The following is a 23,664-nucleotide window of genomic DNA, read 5'->3' as shown; positions in this document are numbered from 1 at the left end:
TTTGTTATTTTACTATAACATTAACAAATGTTATCATATCATAAATCTCCAGTGTTGTGAAGCTGAGAAGAGATTTCCATGTCAGTAGTTGTTACTTTTTGAACTCAAGAGAATTTCTTTTGTTTTGTTGTTTGGTAGTTACCTACTACAGTGTGCGACAGAAACTGCAGACACAACAAAAACATCAGTTGCCACCAGAGAGCTGACAACACTAGTGGGAATTGTTTCTCTGTGATTTTGGGCCTTTGTGCTAAGAAGAGCGAGATGAAAGTAGGAGCTGGTGAATTCAAGAGGGCTTGCAGTGTAGATGTTTTTCATGCACCTGTGAAGGCTGACATTATTATGTGCCTCCTTCAGGGGGTCTTAGCATACAGTTGTGTGGCTGTCAGGTGCGCACCCATCGTCTGTTTGCTCTCTGTGGTTAGCTGAGCCGAGCTGGAGGGGCAGATAAATGGTCGGATAGATGCTGCTGGGCCCGAGGCTCGACCAGAAGCGTGTCCTGTGGTTTCTTTAGGGACGCTGCCCCTCACTTGTGTGGGTGTCAGTGCTTGTGTCTGTGATTGAGTGTCTGTATGTCCACCACACACACACACACACACACACACACACACACACACACACACACACACACACACTTCTTTCTGTGTGTGTGTGTGTGTGTGTGTGTGTGTGTGTGTTGGTTTGTCCCCGTGGGCCCCTTTAACTCAGTCAGCATCAGCTCTTTTACCTGAGGGAGCTGATGGCGGAGCGGCACGCGTGCTACCCTGCCCACCCAACACCAGAAGCTGCTAATGAGCTACTGTTGTACACTCTTATGAAATATAATTGCATTATGGTGTGTAAATAAAGCCGGGGCGTGTTGTCACAGCATATGCTCCCCGGCTGGCCAAACAGGAACAACAAGCCGGGGGGAGGAGGAGGAGAGGGGCAGAGGCAGAAAGAGGAGAAAGGCTCCAGGGAGCAGCTGAAGCGCGGGTTTTGGTGTGCAGGAGAGCTGATTAGCTTTGCTGAAAGATGACAGTCGATTGTCTTTGTGTACACATTCAAATTTAGCGTTTATGACACCGTATATACGTAGCGTATATACACCGACAGCCCCTGTGAACTTTAATCTCTGGTAGATAAGGAGATATTCAGACTGAGCGACAGCAAGGAAGCACTATGCACCAAGACGAGGTTGTTTTTTAATATCCTGATATGCTACTTGGCAACCCTTTTAGCTACACCATGCTGTAGGGAAGAGGGTGAGACTCAGGGCAACTAATGCAATAATATTCTCAGGTCAAGAAGATGTTTTAATTAACATCGCTGCACTCAACCTCTCGGCTTGTCTTTCATTCTTGTTTTCATAGTGTGTCATCATCTTCATCACTGCCAGTGTTAATGCTGAATCTCCGGTTTAACTTCACTATAAACAGAGACATAGGGATCATTTTGTACAGATGCACTTAATTGAATCTCTATTCCAGACGACTTTGTATAAGCTTGCTGACTTCCTTCCTCTCCTGCACTGATACATTTATTAAAAAAATGTTGTGTAGCATGATATTTTAAATGTGCAAACAAATAAACAATCTCATCACTGAATTTATCAAAATTTTTTTTTTTTTTTTTTTTTGGCTACCACTCACATTATTACTTGCACTGCTTCTGTTGTCAACAAACTGTAAAAGGAATAAAATACATAGAGACTTTGTTATGCTAATAGGTTTGCAGCACCAGGAACGACAGCTGCGTCCAGCCAGCACCTGTATCTCTGCCTTCGTGCAATCCAGTGAATAACTACTATAGCTGGAAAAGTTGTTTAGCACTTTTTGAAACATGAAATCCACCTTTAAAGGTCTAATTGGTTGCCATATGCTACCTCACCCTGGAAATCTGGACTTTTCTCCAGTGATTATGAGGTGTAAACACAATGATCAATGTACCATACTGAACAAAATACTGTATTTTCTCACACTTCTTCTTGCAGGCAATCCGCTTGTCATTGGAGCAGGCCCTACCGCCAGAGCCCGACGAGGATTCAGCAGAGCAAATCAGCAAACTGCGAATCCGCACGCCAAGTGGAGAGTTTCTGGAAAGGCGTTTCCTGGGCAGCTGTAAGCTCCAGGTCCTGTTCGACTTTGTGGCCTCCAAGGGATACCCCTTTGAAGAGTTCAAACTCCTCACCACCTTCCCTCGTAGAAATGTGAGTGTTTCATCTAACTGTCTTTCAAAGAAGTAGGCACATGTTAACTGAATAGTTGCCTCCATCTGCTTGTGTATGTGCAGCAAAAGGACTTTAAAAGACCAGCATGTCAAAGAGAGAATGACTTTTGAATCGGGGTGTCTCTTCATTATAGTTCTCTGCCCACACAAACGAGTGCTGATTTTGAAGAGTAGCAGCAGGTTATGAAGAGTTCTCAGCCACAGCTCACATCTCCGCTGGAGAGATCAACAGCTGTAATTGGCTTTTCCGTTTGGGCCTGGGCTGAAACTCAGGCGTCGGCTGTGAGCATGAAGCAGCAGGGACAATAGTTAAGACAAGCTGTTGTGGATGATTAATGTTTTTTTCTGGCTTTTTATCTTTATTGTCTTCAGTGTTTGTGTGCTGCGGCAGCGCTGCCGTATCACTGCTTTTGTTTACCTGTGATTGGGCAAGTTAAGCCAGTTCTTTATCCATCCACCTGTGCGCACGTAATATTCAGTGAATATTAATTAGCATCAGCGTGTTGTGAATACAGTACACTATGACTGTGTTAGGATACAATGTCAGCACTAACAGTGATATTCTCTATGGCTCCTCTGCTGACGCCCGGCAGCACTCATTCAGCTACAACCAGTCATTAGAGGGCTTGGTCGTTGCGCTCCGTGGTAGCGAGCTAATGAGCACTGTTTTAACTACTAGTTTAATTAGCCATGCTGCTGGAAACAAAAATGGGATTTCCATTAATCAAGAGCGCAGTGCATGTGGAGGGGTGGGTGGTGGTTGTATAGAGCTGTGTGTGTGTGTAGGCTTGCCCAGGCAGTGTGCCATCATAGTCTGTAGAGACCGCGGGGCCACAAACACCTCAAACTAACACACACATTAACGCGTAGCTCACACTCTTCATTTCGTCACAATCACACACTTCAACACATGCACAAATATTTTCAAGCAAACACATGCCCCGCTCACAACTTTGTCACTTAAAGGATTCACAGTTGTCTCTTTATAATCAAGAGTAAACATGTGTTTGAGACAGAGATAAAGATGTGTCTGCATCGCAGATGAAATTCCGGCAAAAACAGGATGGGAGGATTAGAGGGGTAGAGAAGCGAGGAGAGGATGGTGACTGCAGAACTAGTCGGAAAAGAGAACAGAGAAGAGAAAAGCCTAAACAAAGAGAAGATTTAATCAGAGAAACAGTCTGAAAGAGAGAAGGATAGAGAAGACAAGTGGAGAAGATATTAAAAAGAAGAAGACGGGAGATAATTCCAAAAACAGAAAGGCGAGAGATTTGGGAGAAAGAGAGGAGGGAAGCAGCTCAGTGGTAGTGCCAGTATGAGGCTGTGAACACAGGCCCCTGTCTAATCCTGCAGCTCTGTGTTGTAATTAAATGAGAGGAGCATAGAAAGCCTCCATCCCATCCAGACTCTCTCACTGTTGCTCTGCCAGGATCAGAGGATAGAGGATAGACCACTATTGCATTTGTAATACTGCACAACTGTTGAAACCTTCTTTCCCTTTTTCTACTTTTCAGCAGCTTTGTGCAGTGTCACTCTTTCTTTTGCTATTTCCCTCCTCATCGGCCCCCTTTATTTCATTTCCATTCATTCAGCTTTAACACGCATCGGTCTATCAGCTCAAGTCGTCTTGAGAAAAATTAAGCGAAACTGTGTGGAACATTTTTGGCTAAAATTGACATTTTTAATGACCAGGATGAAGGGTTATTGTGCGAATCGGTTTGTTCCCATTCGTGAACCAGTTTGAGACAAAACATCAGATCAGATGTTTTTGATTAATTCATTTACCACCTTCCTGTAGCTTTGTGGATAATTGTCTATTAGTCTCCAATTTTTTGGACCGAGTCTCATCCTCAACATTTGGTATCAGTGGCTTATCTCTTCAGCACTACAGCAGGCCTTACACTGGCATCATTTGTACTAGGCTTAGCCGTGCTCAGGGAACTAACCCTTTCTCCGTTTCGATGACTGTCAGGGAGTTTGAGGAAGGAGGGGGAGACTTTTAGTGTTTCAGTTTTCAGCTGTTCATTCAAGAATTTCCTCCCTTTTTCTTTGATACTTGTTGAACGCAAACCACTGCTGAAAGGCCTGAGGTCTTCTTCCTTCAGCTCGCGGTGGACATGTTTAGACTGCTGGCATAATAATCGGCAGGCAGCTCTTCCTGCCTAGCTGCTCATAGACACCCAAACACTGTCAAATTATTATTAGTTTAGTATTAGTTTTCTCACTGTGATACTGTACTCTATTTCACCTTCTCTTAATCCCTCTTCCAGCTCTGTCGGTGAATCGGCCCGAAAAGTTCTTAGACAAAACTGGAGATGCAGGAAAAATAAACAGTGTCACAGAAGTAGCTGTGCATTGTACTGAAATAGATTTTACATCTGTTATGCTGGTGTGTTTTGTTTTTCTTGTCCTGCTATCTGAATGAAGCGTATTCACAGGAAGAGCTGTGGACGTTTATTTTAAAAGAATTTTCGCCCAGTTGCTTCCTCAGGACTGTTCTTACGATCTCCACATGACATGAACCCACAGCTTCATGGAGCTGAATGGTCTCATTTCTGAGCATTGATGTGAAATGAGGCTCTGTCCCAGGCCAGTGCGAACAGGCCAGTACGTCCTCTTCAAATGTGTTTTGCTTGTTAGTTACTTCACTTTGAGGTTTGAGCTTGACTCTACTGCATGATGATGTTTAGAGTTTGACAGTGGAAGGATGTTTTCACATGACTTTGCTGAAGGGGGACAGTTTGTCTGTTCAGTCTGTTAGATTTAGTTTACAAGTTTGGTTGTTTTTTATTTTGTTTTTATCCAACCAAATTAGCCTGGCCCTTACTAGCTGCAACATTAATGTGATACATGCATTAATGATTATAATTCAGTACTATAAATGTTCTGCATTCTGAAAGCAGCCATTTCCCATCACAAAAATACTTGTACCTTCTCTAAGTAAAGTCAGCAGACAGCTTTCCCCCCCGGAGTTTTTATTGTTGGCACCGCTGAGTTTATTCAGTCTTTTAGTATATAATAGAAGCGTAATACCAGCTAACCTTCCTTTTCCTGGGTGTTTGTTGCCCAATGTTAGCCTAATTTGTGTAGTGATGGTGATGTTTACAGGGAACCAATGTAAACACAAGTAGTGTCATTATTCTATAATCATTGCAGCGGCAATCAGTATTTACTTCATAATGATATGTTGATGCTAATACCCTAGTACTTTTAATTGTGCAACATTTTGAATGCAGGACCTTTCACTTGTCGTATTGCTACTTTTACCTTTTTTTCTTTTTTACCAAAACAATATTAGCATAGTCATAGATTCTGGATTTTCAGAAGAATAAAGTAGTATGTAAAAAACCACGCAACACATCAGACACAATTTTTCATTCAAAGCAGGGTGTTACAGGTCTTTAAAATGTCTACAGGGGGTGTTAAAAGCTGACTTTTACCCTAAGGATCTCAGCCCCCTCCCCACCATCAGCACTCTGCTTCCTTGTCTTCCTTCCAGCTTTCCCTCCCTTTGACTCCCTTTTCCCTCCTCTTTCCTTCTCCTTCTGCCGCTCTTTCTCCTTGCTGACACAGTACTTTTCTCTTGCGCTAATACTTTTGTTTTGTTCTCCATCCTTTCTATCCTCCATGTGTATTCTAACATTCGCCTCTAAAATCAAATTTTAAACAACATTTTAAAAAATACCCTTTTTAAAGGTAGTTTTTAATTGTAAAGTTGTCTGTTTAAATTTTCTTTGACTTTCTTTTTCCCTGTTCCCTGCCTTTTTCTGTTTTTTTTTTTTTTCCCCCTCAGTCCACCCCCCACCCCCCGCCCGTTCAGTCTGTGCGGCGCATTTCTCCCTTTGAAGTGCCGTATTCTGTTCTGTTCTTTTCTGTTCACGCCCTGGCGCTACGTGCTGTCAACGCTCCTGGCAGCAGATAATGATCTCCCACTGCTTTTGTAATTGGCCAAATAAACACTTGACAACACTAGTTTAAAACAGACAAGTTATTTGGTTTTAATTAACATAGTAGGGCCTGTAATGGCTTCATTAAAAATGCGTTATTTCAGCTGCACGTTTGATTATGTTGGAAGCGGACATCTTGAGGGCCTGTGTTTATTTTCCCTTTCTTTTCTTTCACGGCCGAGCGTTGCTTAGTGTCGCCTCCTGTGTTATCAGTGTGTTTTATTCATTTGAATCAAGTGATTTACAAGTGTGGTATTTATTTTAAACTTCACATTAAGTGCTAATTATGTGGTTTTAACCGTTGAAATCTGCTGCTTGATAATGCCAAATACATGGGGGTTGATATTAGCTGATTATTTTATGTCATACAATTTTTCATAGGGAAATAAAGACAAAATATCAAAGATTGCCGAGAAGCACCATCTGTCTTTTTAATTGGTTCCAGTTTTAAAATGAGGCGTTTTAATGCTGAGCTTCCAGATCTTTAGATTTTGCTTCAGGCAGACAGAGTTCAGTTCATTTTTTAAATTCTGTTAATTTGTGTATTTTTAATTAACAGCTGGAAAACATTTTTTTCCCCACAAATGCTATTTAGACAGAAGAAATTCTTTTTAAATTGGTTTCTGCTTTAAAAAAAAAAAAATGTCAGACAATTCTCTAATTCTCTGATTGATTTGATCTAAATTGGCTGATGAAAATTATATTGACTCAAGGTTAAAAACAAAGCAGAGAGCTCAATGTTGTCTGTCTTATGTACGTATGCATGTATGAATGTATGTATGTATGCATGGCTGTGAAGGCGCAGGAGGAGAGAATATGGCTTAGGCGGAGCAGAGGAAAAACAACAGCTTTGTTTGTTGACAGATGCCACCATGCTTATGGTCTGTTAATTGGATAACAATGTAAACAATCACCGATGGTGCCCGTCTCCTGTGTCAGTGTGGCATCTTGTTTCCCTACTTTCTTTTTCAGAGTCAGATGCTGCTCTTCCCCCCGTTGTATCTCCCCGGTGCACTGCAAGCACAAACTCTCATCCCCAGTTCACTCAGAGCACACACATCCACACACACACGCTTATATGTAGTCCACGCGCAGACACACGTCTAACCACACGCACCTGCTCCACCCCAAAGCATCATTTACTCCTACCTGATGCTGTGGTGTCATAACAGCCTGTCGGGTTCATTAGCATGGCAGCCATTTGCGACGCGCTGCTCCTGAGGTGGGAAAAGGAACGCAGCAGCCCTGTCGGTCGCTTTCCCCACCGTTGGGATGAAATATGTTTGCAGCAAATACACACACACACACACATAAAGACACACACAGCATTTTAGCTCTCTTCATGGAGTCCTGCTCCCCCCTGTGCTATGAGGCAGCTGACTAGGTGAGGGGCATAAGGTTGATGTGGCAGCCCCTCCCTGTCCCTCGCCAGGCTCCCAGAGACCCCGCTGAAAAGTCAAGAGTCTAAATGACACGTTGAAATGAGGACAAGGAGATGAAAGACGAGGAGTCAAAGACCCCCGACGTGCACGTGGTGTGACATTTCCAAACACCCATGGGAGATGGTTAGGTTGTGTGATGCTGATATGTCCTCCTCACCTTCCACTAATTTACTTGCCTTCTTTTTTATTTTCTCACCCTTTTCACAGTGTCCTTGAACACACCTTCTAGTTTTACAGATTTTGTAGTTAACACATTGTGTAGATTGTTTTAATTATGTTGAGTGTTTACTCATATCAAAGCATCCTGTCTTTAATAACAGATTTCCAGGAGCTAAAATAGACTCAGTGTTTATTACCATACAGTTAGGAGAGTGTTTGAAGTGTGAAGTGCGACAGGGATGTTTTTTATAAGCTAACCCAGAAGTTAGCTTTGCTAACTTTATGGTTCCCTTGACAAAAGCTAATAAGATTTTGAACTAGATTTTGGATTACTGCTGAAAATAAGCTCTGGTGCAAACAAAAGTTTATGACACTTATACTTTTTGTTCAGCAAGATAATCTTAACAAATGAACACAAGTTTTATAATTTTTGAATGGTAAATCTAATCAGTAAAAAGTAAAAAGCAGTAGGCTATAAACCAGGACTGCACTAAGTAAGGCCCATGGGCCAAATTTGGCTCACCATAAGGTTTGATGTGCTGCACCAGATGTTTCTAGTGAAAAAAAAAGGTAATGTTATTTTTTAGAAATTATAAGTCAGTTTATGCCCATCTTATTCCTTATAAATAAAAAATGCTCTTTACATTTGTAGGATCCATAATTATTGTTTTCCGTAACCTGAGCATGGTGGTCAGATGAGGGAACTTTCCGAGCACCATTTTTGCATTGTAACAATAAAATACAATCGGTCTTTGCTTATGGCCCCTGGCCCACCATTAAAATGTTCCAAATTTAAATTGGAGACAACCTCTACAGTCTCAGGCAGAAAATTCATAAGTCACTTTCGTGTTTTTTGGGCTGAATCTAGCACCACTCAATAGATGATAGTTGGTTTCTTTAATTCTTCGGAAGTTAGAAGAAGTTGGTAATTCCTGTAGAAATAAAGTTAAGGTCCTCTTTTGATTACAGCGATATGTGGATTTATCAGGATTTGCTCTTTTTAAAATACTGGGCTGCTACGACACCAATAAGACCGATAGGACACTTGTATTCTACACAAGGTGAAGTTGTGGTTCAGTTCATGGTCAGAGTTCACATTTCATTCCCTACAATAGCCCGTCTAAGCCCTATCAATCTTCTTGTTGTGAGGTCGACCTTTACCAATGCCGGCTCGCCGTCCGACCTTCTACAGCAGGTACAGGGAGCAGCTTAATTATCCTGCTGTGAGGTTAGAATAGGAACCCTAATCAGAGGGGCTGACGCAGCAGTCATCAGATAAGCCCTGGACACATCTCGGTGTCACACCACCTCGCCCCTCCAGCCCAGGTGTTAGATTGGCCCGATGTAACACAACCCCTCCAGTGATTAGCTCACATAAGCTAAGAGGCTCACAGAGGTGGTGGGTGTCGGAGAGAGAGTCAGATTGTCCCGTTTTAAAAAACATAGGTCAAACCCCCGTCATGTCGGCTAACTCGATCAGCTCCGTTGTGGGTGGCGCTGCATTATTCCTCTGCTTTCCAGAGAATTGCTGTTGTGCAGGAAGTTGAAAACAGATAAATGTTTCCCTCCTCTACACCATCAGCTACGTTCCTGTTTGACCTTCATCACAGTTTAAATTAGTCATTATTAGCCATCGAAAACTCACAAAGCTCTCCCCCTCTCCCTGTCTCACACACAGGGAGGAGTTGTTATAACACATACACACTCTCTCTCCTGTCCTGTAACCTTCATCAGTTTGTTCTGGATTGGAGCCTTTTTTAAAAAAATAAACCTGCTGGTCCTCTCAGGGAAACAAACCTCTAGCTGCTCAGATTACTGCCCAGATTTTTTTTTTTCTTTCAAACATGATGTTAGAATAATACACACCGTACACACTATCTTACGAACACACACACATTAAATGAGCTCGGCAGTGAAGCTACACTGTTCTCCAGTCTGGATCGCAGGGCATGTGTGGTGGAGACAATCACCAAAAGAGGCTTCAGTAGCGCAGAATGACTGAGAGATTGTCCGCACTGATATGGATAAATGTGAAAATGCAATATAATATTATATATATATTATATATTGTAGTTTATCAGAAGATTTAAAGATATAATATGTAACATTTCTACATTAAAATATTTGGGGAAAAAAGCGACAACACCCTTGGTATATATTTTGCTGAGTTGTGTTGCATTTCATTATCCTAAATGGTCGCGACAGTGTTCAATTCCAGTGAAATCCTCATATTATATAAATGAATCATTTGTTTGCCTACCAGGAAATCATCAGATGATACGTCAGAGAGTGGGGAAGAGAGTCAGCGAACGTCACTAAATGTACTAACACATCACCTCGTCTGTGAACATTTCTGCCTGAGTCACATAGCTTTATCTTCATCAGCAACAGTGGCTGTTTAACAGTGAAGACAACAACTTGATCCATGATCCCGCGCTACTTATGTCTTTTGTTTCGACTGAAAGCAGAAATTACATATAGTGTTTTAAACAGAATTTCTTCTGCAGCTTTGTCCATGTCTAAAATTTTGTCTAGCAGTATTGTTGCTAATACTGTCCTCTCTCCACTTAACTGAGCTCTTTGGTTAAGATCCTTTGCGGTTTTGGGAAAATGGCATGCCATTGTGGATGGGAGGCCAAAACAGGAGTGCTGAAACAGTTCGTCAAGTGATGGATTAGTCCGTTGGCAGAAAATCGTATGCCATCAAATTTGACGATTTTTCTTTTTTTCGTTCCAAACACTTTCTGGTTCCAGATTTGCCGGTCCTATTTCCTCAAACGGGAGGATTTGCTGCTTTTCTGCATTGTGAACTATTATCTTTGGGCTTGAAGCAAACAATTAAATCGAAGATGACGGTTTCAGTTCTGAATCGTTGTGATTAGCATCTTTCACCGTTTTAGACATGTTATTTACTGATTGATTGATGGTTTAATCAGGGAAACAGAACTGTGTCAGATTACTCTCTAATCCAGTGCAGTGTGTACATATTTTAGTTGAAAATGTGTTTAATATATCCCCCATCCCCTTGTTTCTTCTCAGATCACCCAGTTGGATCCAGGGTCAACTCTGCTGGAGGCCAAGTTGTTTCCACAGGAGACGCTTTTCCTGGAGGCTAAAGAATAAGACCGCCTGATGAACTGACTGATGAACTGGCTGGACACACACTAGTCACCGAGCATGGGCCCACACCAGTCTGGGCCTACAGTATACACGAACACACACAGCACACACATACAAAAACATCCTCTCAGACGTACATGAACACACTGGCATGCACATCCAGTGACCCACACACACACACACACAAGTGCAAGTAAGCTTCTCTGCCCTCGACCTGGTCGTGGCACATGAATGCCTGGTGTACACGTGTTGCACAGAGGAGCAAAGACAGTATCACAAGCACACAGCCAAACATTCACCTGCCCCAAACTCTCTCTCTCTCTCTCTCTCTCTCTCTTTCTGTCTTTCTTTCTTTCTTTCTTTCTTTCTTTCTCTCTCTCTCTCTCTCTCTCTCTCTCTCTCTCTCTCTCTCTCTCTCTCTCTCCCCCCTCACTGTCTCTCTCTTTCTTTCTTTCTCTCTGTCTCTCTCTCACTCTCTCTCTCTCAGCTCCTCTCACACACACACAACTTCACGTTCCCAGCTGCTGTGTCATGGTTTTTTTTCTCTCACAACACAAACACAACACAGTACCATAACAGCATTGAGAGACTGAGTAGACAAATCTGTGTCACAGGAAAAAAAAAACAAAAAAAACAAAACAAGAAGAGGTCATGGACTTGTTCCCATCCATGATTCCACACTCAACACACCAAGGCTGCTTTTTTTAGAACATGGTTTTTGTGTTTGAAATCGGAAAAAAAAAAAAAAAAATGCTTAAAAAATTGAAAGGAATTAAACAGCAAAGACGAGATGCGGCGCCGGCAGAGGTCGGGGCTGTCTCATCTCCACCTGTATCTACCCCCAGATCCTCTCCCAAACTCCACTCTCCACCCCCAGACCCTCCTCCTTAACCTCCCCCTTTGCACCCCTCCGTCCGCTGACTGCCGCGGGAGACGAGACGTGATGGGACACCTGCAGCATCTGCAGCGCCGCCCCGCCACCCCCTCCCGAAGTCTCCGCTCCCCCTGGTTTTAACATCCACCGCTCCACAAGCCAATGGATTGCTCAGTTTTCAGCTCTTTATTTTCTCCTTTTTTTTCTCTTGATCCTTTTTAAGTTTGATGCTGTATTAGTTTTAGTTTGATATACATTATATAAAATATATGAATATGAACATCAATTTGTCTTGCTCGGAAATCTGTTGAAACACATCATGACACACACTCACAGGTTTTTACATGATATAAGTCTTTATTTCACGGGGTCCAGAGTAGATGGAGGATCAGCTGACTTTATATGAAATGTACAAAAAATATGAATTTCTACATCGTGACATCTGTGGGGGTATTGGGATGCGGGTGTATTGATTCAGCTGAAAATCTACCGAAATTAAGCAAAACGTGTACATTTCATATCTTGTCAAATCTGTTTGCCTAGTTTACCTATTGAATCTGTCTGTGAATCTGTCATATTGAGAGTTGTTTGATCCAAACTGGTTAGACACCAGGAACCAACGTCTGAGTCAGAAGAGGTAAATCACACAGATCATGCTGCTCTACTGGTGTTCCACCTCTTATTAATATCTGAGCTGCGAGCGAAGAAACAAGATGTCAATACCACAACTCTCCGTTTGATCACAGTCAAGGTAATCTTACCCAGGTCGTCCACTTCCAATTTTCTACTGATACTAAAGTTTTTATATATGCATCCTCACATCTCTGTTCTGTGCACTTCTCTTTACAAATGTTTTAATATTCTCACTCACACACCACCTGGTAATATCAGCCACACCGCAGCTAATTTCGTGCCTCCAGCGAGGAGAGATCACGCAGGCTTAGCCCTCCATCTGTGGCAGGGCTCCTCTGTCAGCTAAAGGCAAAGTTTGAGAACCCCAGCAGAGCAGCCGTCACAAACAAACTGAGTCAGGGCAGAGAGAAAAAACACTGCAGAGGCAGGAAAAGAAATGTGATGAGAGTGAGATGCTCTGATTTTCATGGAACATTAATGACTTTTTTTTATTTTATAGTTGATAACAACAGCAAGCACAGGGGGAGACAGAGAAGGATGGACTGAGTCTACGTAGTTGTGAGATCATCAGAATACTATACTATACTGCAATTAAAACACTGTGCACAGACATCAACATTGTTAGGCTTAGGTGTTGGAATGCATTGACTTTTTCTGTACCAGCACTGTTCAGGGTTAATTTTTGAAAATGAGAAATGTTAGTACATAGTCATAGTCAGTGTTGGGCAAAGTGCAAGTGCCTTTAGAAAAATGGTAAATACAAATTCAAGGCAATGTTTTTATTTATTTATTTTTTTAACTAAAGCTACATACAGCTTTTGTGTTTTTAACAGTTAAATGGAGATTCTTGGATTTGATCAGATGCATTTTAAGGCAAACTTTAGATTTATATGACTAAAGTGGAAATGTCAAATGCATCATAAATGATTTTGTTACTTTAAAGAAGATAGGTGAACTTCAGTCATTTATAATGGATATGAATAATAATCTCTACACAGGTCAGAAGCAGGTTTTGATGGTTATAGACTCTGACCTCTGTCAGCGTGAACAACACTAAACTTGACAGCAGAACTGAGCTCGCTCTCTTCAGGGGAACAGTGTAAGACCCTGTGTTGTCCCAGTGTAGTTTAAATCTTCTCTGTGAACTGGTTCAGATTAATTTAGATTAAACAAGTGGAGGCGACCAGGTCTGTTCAAGCTGTTTTGAGTTAGTTTAGTTTCAAATGGGAGTTCTGCGAGCTTCAACTTAATCCTTGTGGGTGAAACAGACAATTATCGCGTGAAGCTCTCTGTGCGTACTGCCGTCAAAGCCTGTGGTGTTTCATGTCTTAAAAGAAGTTCATGAGGTCATGAAGTTGTCGCTGAATAAGTGAAGTTATAGTTGATAAACAAACAAACCTGGGACTGGTTGTGTGATACACGCAGTGAGTACATCACACAAGTATCCCAGAGCGTGAGTGTTTGTTTGTCAGTTTGTCTGTGGCCGCCTTGTTTCTCACGCAAGGAATGAGTCGGTCTAATGTGCTCAGCCAGCCAGACTTCCGCAGGTCTGACCAGACAAGAGGTGTTGCTCAAGGCACCGACGGAGAGCGAGTGTGAGGGAGGAACGCTGCAGGACTAATTCTTTTGGCTTTCGCTCTCTCTCTCTCTTTCTCTGTTTGTTAAAAGATACATCGCTGGTAATGTTTAACCATTGTTTTGAAAACAAGGTGTGAGAGAAGTATCCTCTTTCTCAAATATTGGTATTCGTAAATTGAGGAAATTCAGGTTTTCTAGGACACGTGGCTTTTTAAACCTAAAACTTTATTGATCGATATTTAGATTTTCCATCATCCTAGAAAGGAGGACTAAAACTTGAAAACAAAGCCTTGAAAGTATAAAACACCCAGAACTAAGTGACTTAGCCAAGGTAACAATAATGCAGAATTTAATTTTAACATTTAAAAGATTGTTGGAATGGACTCAGTCCATGAAATGTATCTAGAGATCCCCCATAGATAACTGTAGACATGGCTGTCTGTGGGAGTGAGAGTGGGGATGAAGAAGAATTCACAGGGAGACATAACATGTAACCGACCTGGCTGAAAACAGTGGGTGACGCAGAAAATTCAGTTTCTGATCTCATGAGGAAATTACACTTACCCTTCTGCCTGAACCCATGCAAGATGCTTCGAATGTTTGGTGAAGTAAGGACTGATTAACCGCTTTGAAATGAAAAATGTATATGTATTTCATTTGTGGCATACCCAAACAATTGAGCTTGTAACAGAAGACCTGCAAGGCAAAAATGCATTTATGAGGACTCGTCTGAAAGGTCCTCTAGTTTGTAAAGTCGTGCTGCTAAAACCCGACCTACTGCTCAAACATGAAGGAATCTTTGTATTATTGCTTCTCATTTGAGTCATCTGTTTGTGTGTTTGAATGTTTCTCTTTCCCAACTCGAGGAAAACCCTGTGATGGAAATGTGTTCTATCTGCGGCCCTCTGAGTTCAAAGATGATTCGCCCACCTCGAAGCCTTGGCAAATTGTTGAGCCCCACAATTCTATGTTGAAACTGCTGAAGCGGTTCTTTACATTTCACCTAAATGTGTGGTGTGGTTAAGTTTAGGCATCACAACCACTTTTTTAGGGGTTAGGAAATGATCATGACATGGATTCAAATACCTGGCTTTGTCCCTACGAGCATGGCTCGAACCATTTTGCTGTGTAATTAAAAATATTTCCCAACATCTCGTTATGAATGCCTTCTTGCTCCTCTGGCCTGGAACACATGAGGGAACAGTGGTCTCATCTATAGCTGTCACACCACCACCACATCACCTTCAGGTAAGAACACCACATGTCTGAACATAATCTGATGCAAAGTGTAGAAACGTTGATATGAAACGTTTCAGTGTTTTTTTTCTTTTTTTCTTTTTTGTTTGTTTCCAGAAAGGTACAACCCCAACGTTTTTCTTTCTGGCTGCTGGAGCCCAGTTTAGTTCAAGGCTCTGAGGTGTAAATGTCTGTGGCTGATATTTGTACGGATGGATGGCTGGCTGGATGGATGGCTGGCTGGATGGATGGATGGATGGATGGATGGATGGAGGGAGGGAGGGGTAGAGCGGTAGAGCTCGAGCACTGCCGCAGAGTCGTGTGTGAGTCTGCCGTGCGGACACGTGCAGCTCGGGGCGAGGGCGAGGTCACGGCGGGCCGACGAGCTCAGCGAGCGTGAAGCCGGCTGCGTTTACGCAAGAGAGCAGACAGGTGCACCTCTGCTCGTCCTGCTCGGGGGGCAAACAGCGCGCATAGTGCAGCTCCTCTCAAGTGTGAGATTACAGTTTCTATCACGCAGCCCTGCTCGGATGTAATGTGCACAGGCATGTTCCTCAGCGCTGCTGCAGCTGATGAGGAGGATGAGGATGAGGATGATGCTGACGAGACATAATGATATTCCTCGCTCGTACCTGACCAAACTTGTCATCAGCTGTTTTTGTGTCACAGGGGAGGGAAAAAAAGTTCTCAGGTTTTTAACTGTGTGTGGGGAGAGGAGTGTGACAGAGCTGTTGTCAGCAAACAATATTAGTGTTATTTCTATATTTCTACCCTAACACAGGAAGTACACAAACATTATTTTATTGTGTTTTTGTTTTGTTTTGTTTGTTTGTTTTTTTTTTGAGGAATCTTAAGTCCATTAACATCTTTAAAACCTCTTTTTTTTTCTTTCTGTTTTTTAACTTGCAGTCGTTCTGATCGTCTTTCATGAAGCAGAGGTTATCAGTGTTTGGACTGTGTCTTCTTTGACATATTGGTCAAACTTTGCCTGGATGTCTTAATCAGCGCCTCCTCCTCCTCCTCCTCCTCCTCCTCCTCCTCCTCCACTCTGACACAGGGGGGATGAGAATAAAGTGTCTGTGTGGTAATGAGCTTACTCTGCCGGCGTCCCTGCCACGGATTCAGCGGTGGCAACATCAGGTTGCTGTCTTGATTCTCTGGCGCACAAAAAGAGGAAAAGCGGTGCGCGATGTTTAACCAGCTCCGCCGGGGTCAAGAATGCGGCCCACTGGCGAGGGGACAAAATTCCTGCCACAAGTTGATCTCTCCTCCCTCCTTTTGAAGTGGGACCCGCGGAGATGTGCGGGCACGGCGGCTCCCCTCGGAATCACAGGGTCCCCCCTCCCCGCTCCTCTCCCAGACTGGCCTAACCTGGAGGGTCACCGCCGAGTTTACTTTCTCAGAGACGCCGGCCCGGCCCAAAGAAACAGAATCTATGCAGCTTAAACTGTTGGCTGGCCACAAAAGGGGGGGGTCACCTCTCTGTCTCTGTCTGTGTTCACAGTGCTGTTTGTTAATGACACAATAGACATGGAAGGACTTTGTGTTTTATCTTGGGAATAAAACAAACAACACATTTTCCTCGCAGCCTTCTTATTTAAAAAATAAAAAATAAAATAAAAAATCTTAAAAGACCCGAAGTCTGTAGGATCCTCGTCAGAGCTTCGACACGGACACTTATTATTTCAAGGCAGAGCAGATTTAATTCTGTGTGCTCTGCTCGGTCAGACAGGCCCTCACTTAACCAATGAATCAACACATTTTATTTTAATGGGTAAACATTCAAATACATTAGTATTTTGTAGTGCAAGCAGGTGAAATCTGCACTGACTGAATCAGACCTGTTGTAACGGCACCATGTGTCTCTGACGTCAGCACACGGCATCTTTAAATAAGAGTCGCTTGTGGCCTGTAATGAAATACTCTGTGATGGAATGTAACGAAGTACATTTACTCGAGTACAGTTTGAGGCACTTCCACTTTATTCGAGAATTCCGAGTAAAGTGGAAGTGCCTTGTCCGAAATGTTTAGATTTAATTTATTTGTTTATCTATATCTATTTATTTATTTATCATATATATTTGGTGTTTTTTTCTGGACTGTTAGTCTGCGAACAAAACCAAACGAAGTGTCGACCAGAGAACTCTTTTCGTGAAGCCTCTAAATGTATTTAGTGTTTTAAACGGATATCACGTGTTGAGTATATGAACATAACTGTCCCGGTGAATCTGTATTCTTAAACAAATTCATATATTCATTTCTTACTCGTTTGTGTTTAGGGTATTCTTAAATTCTGAAGCTGGAGTGTAATTCTGTTTATGTTTTTACTGTGTAAAACAAAAACACAAACAAGCAAACAAACACAAACATACACACCTGAGTGAATCCTTTGCATGGTGGCCAACAAGCCCAAGAACAATGACGATTTAAGAGTAAGAATTTGTAATTTCATGTTATGTTCAGCAACACCCGGCAGGCCATTTTAATTCAGCTCGCTTTAAAGTGACTTTTAATGACATGGAAACAAGCGCTTACAGTGTCAGAGGAAGTTTGAACACGAACAAACTGAAGATATTTGTCACTTTAATCAAATAAATAATATAATTATCAAATTGTTTTAATACATCAACCAGCCCTGTTGGTGTGATGCTGGATGAAATATTCCTCAGGAAGAAAGTGTGTCGATTGTATTCAGTTGTTCCTTCAAACAAGTGATATTTATTTATTTACTTATTTATTTGTTTGTTTGTATTATTTTTTTCCCCCCACAATAACGAAAAGCACTCTCCCTCCTCACACCGGTAGCAGCCTGCGCCTCCCCGCCCGCTGCTGGTCCTGGAGCTGTCGGTACCAGGGGGCGCTGCTGCAGAGACACCACATCCACACTGTGCTGCGACACCTGGTCTCATTCAGCACTTGTTTAAACTGGGCTCCTGCAGCTGAGCTGGAGAAAATAAAGTCCGGAGGAACAATAACAAAAAAAAAAAAAAAAGGAATTAAAAAATCTTAAAGCTGCTCAAAAATATCCTCAAATCTGTGATGACACAGGACACAATAATTGAATCGAATGAATCCAAAAATACAATTAGGCCTAGATATCATTTGATATGAGTGAGTGTATTCCAAAAGGCGTCTAAGCTTTAATTAACCATTAAGCCTGGAGGAAAATGATATTTGGAAAAAAAACATTTATCACAATTAATGTTTTTTTTTTTTTTTATGTATATATAATATCAACGCGCTCATGAAGTCAAACTAATTCTAACAGACTAATTCATCCCCGCACTCTCTTCTCCTCAGCCTCCGTCAGCTCGCTCAGCTCATTTATAGTAATGTAGTTCCTGTGTGGAGGCCTTATAAAAACCTGAGGTATTCGGATTATCAGCCGCATGGGATAAAGCAATAAATGGACCAGTGGGGTCCTGAATGGGTGCAGTGGCGTGAAGGGGAGTAATTACAGCTTCATATTAATTGTGTTTTCTCTCTCTCTCTCTCTCTCGCTCGCTCTCTCTCTGAGCGCGCGCGCACACACACGCACGCACGCACACACACACACACACACCGAAGCGAGGCGAGGCGGTGGTGACATCTAGGAGGGCCAAGTCTTTGTGCGGAACACTTCAAGTTTCAAAAACAAGGCCAATTGAAGCGGCGGAGCTCAAAGCCGGCACCATTGTAGGCGAACACATTGAGTTTTGATTGGGGACAATGGTGTTTCTCAAATTTCTTGCAAAAAGAAAGCCATACTCCATCTGTGATCTCAATGAGCGCCTATTCATGAGCTTCCTTCTTTTTTTTCCTGCGCCATTCGTCGGTGGGAGAAAAGGAGGCAGATGTGGAAGGGATAGAGCGAGGGGAGAGCGCATTTTAATTGGCTCTGCAGTGTGTGTGTGTGTGTGTGTGTGAGACAGACACAGACAGACCTACACACACACACGCTCACACTGGAGTTATATGGCACTATAGGGCTCGCAGAAGGGGAGAGCGAGAGAGCCCAATAATCTCGCCGTGTTGATGAACACTTGTAGCCCATTCATTAAACAAAGATAATCCCTGCCAACCTACCTCGGGGGCACAAAACGGTATTTTTTTTTTCTGTGCGTGTGTGTGTGTGTGTGTGTGTGTGTGTGTGTGTGGGTGGGTGGGTGTGTGAGTGAGTGAGTGTGTGTGTGTGAGAGAGAGAGAGAGAGAGAGAGAGAGAGAGAGAGAGCCAACAGCCTTGGCACAGACGGACCCTTCAGATCTCTGAAATATTCATACGCCGCGGCAGGGTTATCCCTCCATTTACAAATAAGTGTTATTCTAGCGGCTGAGGAGAGATGCTTCAGAGACCTCTTCTCTCTGCCTCTCCAGCCTCAAGTGTTTGCTGCCTCTTGGCCCTCCGGCAGCCCGATCCTGCTCACACACACTTTTTTTTTTTTTTTTCAGCCCGTGTGGCTGTTTGTCTCTGTGACCTCTGCAGAGCTGGACTGCAAACCAGCAGCCAGTCATCCTCCAGATGTACTCCTCAGTCACTTTTTCCATTGTATGCTCCCCTATTCACCCCGCTGGTGCAGCTGCTTGCTTATTTTATACATAATTATGAAACATGATGGATTTATTATTATTATTATTATTATTATTATTATTATTATTATTATTATTATTATGTTTTACCGATTGAAGCAGCCAGCAGTGTGTGAAGTATCTAAAAGTAGTTCCACCTCAAACAAAATCTATAAAATCAGCTCACAGAACTGCATCATAGTATTTTCTGTTGTGATAACGTTACTGATTACCTGTTACAAAATACAGCCTGTAACTTCAAGTACTTTCATGTCACAATATTAGACAAGTGTAACTTTATTACTTCCCCTTACTTCTGGATTCCCCCAGACCAGAGAAAAGAAAAAGCAATGATATGACTTTTGTTCAATGTTGATAAAGATCATTTAGCTGCTGTGTGAGATGTGTTGTCACGTGTGCGCATGTGCATGGCAACTGGCATAATACTGCTTTATTTTAAAATGTTAACCCTGTTAGTAATCACCCTCCCCCCCTTTTTAACTGATCGTTTAACTAATTACACCTTTTCAGCTGTAACTTCACGGAATACAGTTACCTTATGGTTCCTAATGACGTAATCTCCTCACATGTATGCCGTCACTCCCTCAACCTGCAATCCAGTAATATAATACAGAATACGTTACTGACACATACTTATTTTTCATGTTTTAGGTAAATTCAGTTGATAACTCTTTGGTAATATTACTAAAATGAGTACATTTACTCGAGTACTTCAGTACAATTTTCTGCTACTTTTACTTGAGCATTTCTATTTTCTGCTACTTTATAGCCTACTTCCTAAACTCTGGAGGCAAATATTGTACTTTTACGCTACTACATGTACTCGATTACTTTACACATTTCATGCTGCATCAGTGCTTTAATTTATTTCATTCGGCACCAAAGAAAATGCCGAATATTGGAGCCGATTATCAGTCGACCAAGAACCAACAACCCTTTCTATCATTTACTTTCACAATCACTTTTGATACATAAGTTAATTTAACATCGGATACTTTGATATTTTTACTCAGGCACTCTTCATATGAGTGACTTTCACTTTTACCAAAGTCAGACGTTAACAAAATATCTTTATCTTTATTTTACTCAAATATCATTTCAATATAGTTTGGATACCTTTTTAAAAATAGCTTGTAATTTTACTTCAATTTTGGATCTTCGGGATCTTTTCAGTGAAGAATGTACTAAGTACATTTAATCGTGTGCTGTACAAACAATTTTGAGGTAGGCTATTATTTATTTGTACCTTTTTGTGACAGACTTCCTAATTTTATTTACAGGTGACATGTGTCTTAAAACAATATAATCTATAAATCCTTACTTTATTTATTTTCTATCAGACAGAATGCTGGCTACTGGAGCCGATCAGCTGATCCTGTGTTGACTGATATCTAAGTTCGTTCTGCCAGCTGCCGAACAACTTAAGTGCTTTAACACAAGTATGACTTACGTGTTTTTACTTTCTATTACTCATGATTCCTTAATAAAAGACCCTGAACACATCTTCCATCCGCTGCCACCATAAACTCATATTAGCGTAATTGTTAATAACGACTAATTGCAGCTCTCGCGTGTCATCAGTAGCCAATAGTGCGCACATTACGACCCCGGTATCCCCAGTGTGATTAAAAATCAACCCCACGTTCCTGTAAAGCTTCGTGTCGCTGTTGTGTGTCAGTATATATAAACAGCAGGTCATAAACGACCCTGACAATGTGTTTCTCCGTGTCCTCCTCCTCCCCCAGCCTCCACTGCTCCCCTGACTCTGCCCTTAAAGGAATGCGTTTGTGCTGATCCGGGCCGCGGTGGAGCTGGTGTGAAGTGGCAGGTTAACAGCCTCTTGCGTGTAAAGCCCGGGCCCGCTCGGTGGTGCCCGTCAAGCGTGTAAATACTTGTGTGAAGAAAAAAAAAAAAACCCCGTGCGTTTCTTTTCTCGGCGGCCTCTTGTCTAACTGCTACTCTAACCTCTGCCTCTGCGTGATGGAGCCGCGCTGCTGCAGCGGGAGAGCACGGGAGGGGACCCGGGCCCAGCCGGGCTGCAGGCGGGGCAGCGGCAGTGGGAGAGGCCGCTAGAAAAAGCCGCACCGGGGGGAGCAGGGAGGGCAGCGGAAACATGCTGCTACATATGTTGGGTCAAGCATGGCCTTTGTTGTGATCTTAAAAGGGTGTTAAAAACCCACTCGTCTGTAGCCTCCCGTGAAAGAGGTGAAAAGCATCGCGCAGTTTTCTCTGATGCATAGGCCTAATGAAGTGCTTCAAAGAATGTCGGATCTTTCTAAGTGCTCACAGTCACTTTTAATTGCGCGTTGGGTGGAGGGGGTGGGTGGTGGTGGCGGTGGGGGGGCGGTGGGCATTTTTATTATTTTTTTAATTGGGCCCGGGGAGGAATAATAGAGTACATAATCCCCATCATAATGCATATTTCTCTCGAATAATGATAAAAAATGGGTAGAAAGTTTTTACGCGAATCAGAGTTAATTTAAGCGGAAGCCCCCTTCAGAATAAAACTCACGTTTGGCGAGAGCCGCGTTAATTCTTTCTCTATATATTCAACGAACACGTGTCAGTTGCCACTTTAAAAATCAGTCTCATCATCAGCAGAGATTTTGGTGATATATATTTTTTTTTATATAAATCAGCTCAAATCTTCAACTGTTCCCCCCTTTTTTGTTTTAGTTTTCCTGGCAGGACAGCCAAACTTTAATGAGACACACACGTTTATTTTTTCTTTTTTAAATGTTCCGCTCACTCCTCTCGAGGTGAGAGTGTTCGCCTGTAATCTCCCCGCAGAGGCCCTTCTCTGCGCCTCGATACTATCACTTCACCGTGCAAGGATTCTAGGACGCGCCGGTTCCGCATCCGAGCGTCGCCCCCATGCAGATAATTACTTTGAATGTCAAAAAGATGTAGTTTTAATATCGTCTCTATTAGCCTGTTGGCTAGGTAATTAAGGTGCAGATGACAGCGGCGAGGGAAACAGATGGCATTTGCTTACAGTGATTCAGAAAGTAAACAATGAGCCCGGGAGGAGGAGGAGGAGGAGGAGGAGGAAGGGGGGGAAGGGGGGGAAGGGGGAGAGAGAGGCAGTGCAGCACAACCCAGCGAGCAGCCATTTCCACTCTCCTCATCAGCGTCTTCACTAAGACTGTTGTTGTCGTCATCATCCTCCAAGGGACTGACAATTGTTGATTTCTCCCCACAAATATAGTAAATGAATATATATATATAAAAAATCTATAACTTTTTAATCTGAATTCAAATAGCCGCGCGAGTTATCTCTCTTCCCCCGAGCGAACAGGTGAGGAAGCAGGTGGTTTGCGTTGAGTTGCCCTTTTGTCGCCCCGCGCCTCGCCGACTCCTCAAATCTCCGGAAGCATTACAGTATTACCGTCAGCCAGGTAATAACAGGAGGCAGGAGTCCCAGAGAATCACAGCATGAGAACACAGAGCAGGTGATTCTCTCTCTCTCTCTCTCCCGCCGATAAAGTCTTAAAATGAATTAATGAGGAGTAAAGAAAAGCGACAGAAACATCTTCTTTCTTCAGTAACTTATCACTATTTTTCCCTTAATGAAATAATATATATTTTTTAATATTTATGTCTATATATAGTATCGAGTGGAGAAATTGATTCTAACATGTTGACGGCGAGAGACAACTTTATTTAATTACCTTATTAAATCATTAGTTGGCTTTGTTTGTTGTTAATATAATAACAATAACAACAATCATATTAATAATAATAGCAACAATAATCACAATAACATTTATAATAATAATAACAACCATATTATTATTAGTATTATTATTGTTATTATTATTATTAGTATTATTATTATTATTAATAATAATAATAATAATAATAATAATAATAATAATAATAATAATAATAATATACTTGT

General features: G+C 42.1%; 1 protein-coding gene across 1 annotated transcript in view; it reads left to right on the top strand.

The window, feature by feature from the left end:
• The window catches only part of faf1 (Fas (TNFRSF6) associated factor 1), a 65,560-nt gene extending 54,259 nt beyond the window's left edge, over positions 1 to 11,301 (top strand). The window contains exons 18-19 of the mRNA XM_037115323.1: positions 1,973 to 2,188; positions 10,796 to 11,301. Of these exons, the coding sequence (XP_036971218.1) occupies positions 1,973 to 2,188; positions 10,796 to 10,879 (300 nt within the window). The 3' untranslated portion in view covers positions 10,880 to 11,301. The remainder of the gene's footprint in view (positions 1 to 1,972; positions 2,189 to 10,795) is intronic.
• Positions 11,302 to 23,664: the final 12,363 nt, after the last annotated feature.

The sequence above is a fragment of the Acanthopagrus latus genome, chromosome 11 (genome assembly GCF_904848185.1).
Source record: "Acanthopagrus latus isolate v.2019 chromosome 11, fAcaLat1.1, whole genome shotgun sequence".
NCBI lineage: Eukaryota > Metazoa > Chordata > Actinopteri > Spariformes > Sparidae > Acanthopagrus > Acanthopagrus latus.
Note: the sequence above shows the minus strand (reverse complement) of the source record. Positions and strands in the feature narration are given on the sequence as shown.